This window comes from Primulina eburnea, chromosome 13, assembly GCF_022965805.1.
Source record: "Primulina eburnea isolate SZY01 chromosome 13, ASM2296580v1, whole genome shotgun sequence".
Classification (NCBI taxonomy): domain Eukaryota; kingdom Viridiplantae; phylum Streptophyta; class Magnoliopsida; order Lamiales; family Gesneriaceae; genus Primulina; species Primulina eburnea.
In genome coordinates this window covers 32642752-32648437 of record NC_133113.1, presented here as the reverse complement: position 1 = coordinate 32648437, position 5686 = coordinate 32642752, and the positions used below count along the sequence as shown (strand labels likewise).

General features: G+C 35.5%; 1 protein-coding gene across 1 annotated transcript; it reads right to left on the bottom strand.

The window, feature by feature from the left end:
- Positions 1 to 2827: 2827 nt before the first annotated feature.
- On the bottom strand, positions 2828 to 4900 carry LOC140809614 (transcription factor bHLH14-like). The gene has a single exon (XM_073167301.1). The coding sequence runs from the start codon at positions 4742 to 4744 to the stop codon at positions 3314 to 3316; it is 1431 nt and encodes a 476-aa protein (XP_073023402.1). The 5' UTR covers positions 4745 to 4900; the 3' UTR covers positions 2828 to 3313.
- Between the last annotated feature and the right edge of the window lie 786 nt (positions 4901 to 5686).

Sequence of the window (5686 nt, the reverse complement as noted above, 5' to 3'; positions counted from 1 at the left end):
GGATATTTATTATATTTATTTGACTCAATTATGACATTTATTGTTTGGTTTAAGGATCATTAGGTTTTTTACAACTTGTTATTATCTACGTATATAAGGGGGTCTTGATTTTGATACATGATAATATGATGTTCTCATTTATTTCTAAACACTTTGAAAAATACTTCCCAAAAGACATTTTCGTGTTTTCGCAACTTGATTAAGGATTGGTAATAATCTTTCTGTGGTTGCAAAACAACAAGGTTTAATTTCGATCAACCGCTAAAATTTATATGTAGAAGGCAATCATAACTTTAAGATAACCTCACGTTGCGTGACTCTGTGTAAATTCAGTCTCAATCTTTTATATTTAGTTTTTTTAGGTTTTTCAAACACAAATCACAAATTCCCGCGACATAATATTTTCTAGAACCATTATATAACTAAAGATTCATGGGATAATTTTTGAATTTATATTTTATTTGTCATCGAATTAATATTGAAAATTGTTTTAAGACTATGTTAATAGAAATATGTATAAGGTATCATGATTCATGACAGAATGTATAATATTGATCTAGACTAAGACTCTAATATCACTTGTTGTGCAATGAAAGTCACATATTTCCAAAACTTATATGATATTTTTGACTCTGGGATAAACTCGCATTAATGTGTTTTTTGAATTCACCCAAAATTCTCATATCAATGAAGATATCATTTCATCTTTTTAACTCTTTTTTTTTTTGTATTTTCAATGTGAGAATTTGGTTGAATTTCCAACAAACAGCATGTATGAATTAAGGTTGTTGGAAAACCAAGCCTAAGTGAGTTGAAAAAACTGGGTTTTCTAAAATTATTTTTTTGCAAAAAAAATTAATTGCAAAAATAAGGTAAACGTTGGATTTTTGCAAAACTAAAACAAAATGCCACCATCAATTAATGGTGGACATTGCAATATATTTTATTATCATAGCGTCCAAACTGTTATGTGCAACTGCTTCAACATGACAGCGGCTGCCCTTTTTTATAATTTTTTCATTATAATTATATTTTAAAATTTTGGACCATATTAATATCCTATTAATAAAATAGGGCTTGAGACTAAATATATAAAAGACAAATGATATTAATAATAATATATAAAAAAAAAAGACTATATATGGTGTCATGTATTGCTCATGTTGGATGAGAACACAACAGCTTGGACATTGCAATTTTTGTAGCATCCTCTGCTGTTAGTGGCGGACGCTGCTAACCATCGTTGATGGTGATGTTTTGTCATAATTTTGTAAAAAACTTCACATTCTATCTTATCTTTTAAATTTAATTTTTTTAAAAAAATTAATTTAAAAGAAAAGGAGGTGATATAGAAATATTGTGTTTATTTTACCGTCGGAGCTTAGATTCTGTCTTTGCCATCTCCATACATCATAGGAGAATACCCGTACATCATTTTTATCCTTCAGTCGAGTTCTTAATAGTTTTGCACATACTTAAATCATCTTGCCACTGGTTTGGTAGAATGTCGCTACTTTTTTTAATCAAACCTGATCCCCCAAACTCATAGAAATTTATAAAATGATCAGTACAACGTTGTTTTAATGGCAGAATTTCGCCAGACATCTATCAAAATGCTACTTCCATTTGTGTGACATATATTGGGAAATATGCTATAGGCTGGTAGCACATGCAAAAGGTGAAAAATTATATAAATAATTAATACCTGCTTCGCAACTTTTAAAATACTACCGACTCAAGCATGATTGGACGAAATTGCAGTACCGCAGTCTGGATTTGCTTTTTATCAACGAAAGTGAAAGGTATGACAAATGATCTCCGCGCATTACCCAAAAGTCCAGCCATGCTTGTACATCAAGGGAGCGTTTGGTTCGAATGATAAAGTGAGATAGATTATTTTATCTCATTTTATCCGACGTTTGGTACGCATGATTATTTAACCAAGTCAATCCCTCCTATGAATGATTAGATTATATTAGGTAGGTTAAAATAATACCTCCTCACCTCTAAGATTATTTATCCTACTCTTAATCCATCATATTTTTCTAATTTTACCCTTCTCCTAAATTCAAACTCACCACCATTTCCCGCCACCAACCGCTGCCGTCGCCACGACCACCGCCGGCCGACCTCCGAGCACCGGCCGACCGCCGACAGACCGCCAGCCGACGACCGACCGCCGGCGTCGGTGCCGCTCATTTCGGCGCCGGCCGAAATTTCCGGCCGCCGTCCCCCGCCGGCCGTTTTCGGCCGTCGCCGTCGCCGCCGAGAAGGGGAAGGGCAATTTTGTCTTTTCATCAAAAAATTCAAAATTATCCTACACTTAAAAATTTTACCAAACATAATATTATTTTACACCATATATTACAATCTTACCACAATCATTTTCTTTATCATTTATATACTAATCATTAGTTTATCCTATTCTTCCAACCAAACGTAGCCCAAATAACATCCAAATCAAGCAAAGTTAGCCAAACATATATTTTAATTACCGCATTGATGAGTGAAGCTATACGCGCCTGCGTATGAGTAGGCATCGCATCAGCACGGTTGACTAAAAGTTTGTTTATTTATTTATTTAATTTCAATATATAATATATAGTGCTTGCGTATATATGTTAAAGGTCGTGACTATATTTAAGAAAATGCGAGGAAAATATTTAACACGTGTTCGAGGAAAAAAATAGTTCAGGCCGGACAAAAAAAGAGGTAAATCTTTCACGTGGTAGGGGCACCATGTAACCTTCAAGCCATGTGTGTTCTAAACTCCATTATTATTCTCGTACATATGTACAGACATACAGTATATAATAATATTAAAATGAAAAGAACCTTAATTATTCCAGTCCAAGACTTTCTCATCCACTTGAATTCGCAGGGAAGCACAAACGTGATTGGATATTTCAGGTGAATCAACATACATGCATGCATGGTTGTAACATACATATGTATTAAAAAAATGCTGATGGATTAATTGATAAACGATATTATTACGCCATGGATGGGAAACAACTAGTGATGAAACGGATATATGATATCCTATCTATGTAGACACTACTCTTATTTCATTTCAACCGATAAGATTTTATCACACATACAATTTCAAAAAAAAAAAATGAATCCTATATATGCATGAACAAATCTTGGTCACTCATTTTATCATGGAGATAATGTCTACATATATAGGTTGAATGAAATAAACAGATGAAACGAGTAGTCCTGCTCATACATATATACATTATTATTGTTAATGGAAAGATCAATTAATTAAGTTTAACATTTAATAATGATAGTGATTAATTTGGCCTAATTACTGCTCCAATCTCACAACAAGAGCGTTTTTCAACGCATCCTCGCATCTGAATCCGTCGGGAACCCTAACGACGACATCTTGAAGCATCAAATCATTCACACGCGACATGCTGGCGTGGTGGACCTGCAGCTCCAGCTCTCTGACGGCGTTCATCAATCTTGTGGCCGGGTAATTGGCGTTGTCGGCCTGAACCCGAATCATTGCATCAACCCCAACAATCTTCACTTCAACTTCCAGTGAAGTAGAATTGATATTGGTGGTGCTGGGCCTGATTTGATCCACCGACGTGGTGCAGGTGCTCTGGTTGTCCATTGTATCCGCTGTTTCGACTTTCACTTTCTTGGTTTCTCGTTCAAGCTCCTCTATCTTGGACTTGAGCTCTTTGATGTAGGAAACGGCATCGGATAGAAGTGAGGCCTTGTCCATCCTCGACACGTTAGGAACCACCGACCGGAGGGCGTAGAAGCGGTGGTTCAGCTTCTCCCTCCTCTGCCGCTCCGCTTCCACGTGGTTCAGTGACACGTCGTACCCCATGCTTGGCTTTCTGCCCCTCTTCTTGGCTGGAGTACTGTTGGTACTACTCTTGGTTTCAACGTTAGTGCTAGTCTCTAGTAAGAAATGGCAATCGGAAATTGAATCTGAGTGGTCCGAATCTTGCAGATAAGAAGAAAACGGTAACTCAGGTTTGTTAACCAGTGTCTTGTTCATATTGACTTCTTGTTTGCTGGGAAATACTGCTGCAGCCTCTCCGTCCTCATGAAAATCATCCATCGCCCCGACATCTGCAAACGAAATGATTTTTTCTACGAACTGGTCGGCTGGGTTTGAAGAAGAAGATTCAAAGAGCGATTTCACCTGTTGAACTAAGCTCCAGTTCTCGGAGATGACAGCATCAGATCCCAGCTCAACAACACCATTGGAAGTAGGGATACAGACCATGGTTTGCATCCCATGGATCTGCGCTTCTTTTACTCGTTGACAGTTGTAAGACCTGAGCTGATTCTCACCGCTCAACCAAATCAGACACCCAGAATTAAAGGCCTTGCCCACGATGCCGTCACCGAGGGAGAAGGACTGAGCGAGGGACATAACATAAAGCCACTCAGCATCCGTGACCTCACCGTCCACTGGACCCGTGGCATCAGCAATGAGAGCCTGAATTTCTATCATGATTTTCTTTCTCTCAGGCTGAGGAGAGACGGATTTGGCAGACCTTTGCTTGGTCCCCTGAAAATGACCTTCTCCCCATGTGAGAAAAATGCGTCCATTATTATCATCTCTGGAGCTCTTCCAGAAAATGGCATACGCCCACCCACCTTGCTCGTTCTGTAGTATGTATTGAAGCTTCTTTTGAAGCACAGTAGGCTGTTGTTGTTCCAGTATGGGAGAAGATAAAGGTTGAGAGGAGATGATAAAGTCATCATCCATGCTTCAGGTAAGCTCGAGCTTAAAAAAACCGAATTTATTATGTGTTTGGCTAAAAAGAGGAGAGGATGGAGGGGAAACAGTGGCCTTTTCTTTTCTTTCGTGAGGTGGAAACCAACAGTGTGATCGGAGGCGTTTCCTAGAGTAGCGGACCAACAATAAATAATACTATATAATATATATTTAATTTTTTGAAACCATATAATATAGTATTAATACTATTTTGATAAAAAAATATTCATATCTCATCGCATTATTAATATTAGATAATTAAAATATTTGGCAAGTGGCATAGTACGTACTGTAGCATGTTAAAGGAAACATTTATTAATCGTGTCACCAATGAAAAAGACGAGTTTTTTTTTCCTTTTAACAAACCCAAAAAAAAAAAGGAATTCCATTAGTGTAGAACTGTTAGGTAGGGCATGCTGCGAATTCATTGTTTGAAATTTTGTAATGACATGTTACGTGAAATTTTTATCATAAATATATATATTTCAGTTTTTATATATTACTACTTTTTTGTGTTGTTTTCGTATCCATCGATAAAGTGATATTCATTTACAATTTAGATATATTTAATAGAACACTTCTTACATAATTATTTTTGTTGGATACTTCTCAAATTTTTTTTTTATCATTATATGTAATTTAATTTTACTTCATAGAACACTTCTTACTCCATAATTTAATCTATTAAGTATTGATTCTTTATTATTATTGTTATTATTATTCAACACGCGCTAATTGCGTGCAGTGCAATATATAACTAGCTAATCATATAATTATTAATGAAGACCCACTTAAATAAATTATATATAAAGTTTTGTATTGATAATTCATTAGGTATAAATTTTTATTTCAAGATTATTTAATTTAATTTATTAATTTAAATAAAATTAGTTCTTAATTTTTCAAAATCTAGTATTGATTTGTGAAAATTAT

Bases quoted from the DNA above. Each gene is read 5' to 3' on its own strand.
- LOC140809614 (XM_073167301.1), bottom strand. From the start codon at position 4,744: ATGGATGATGACTTTATCATCTCCTCTCAACCTTTATCTTCTCCCATA.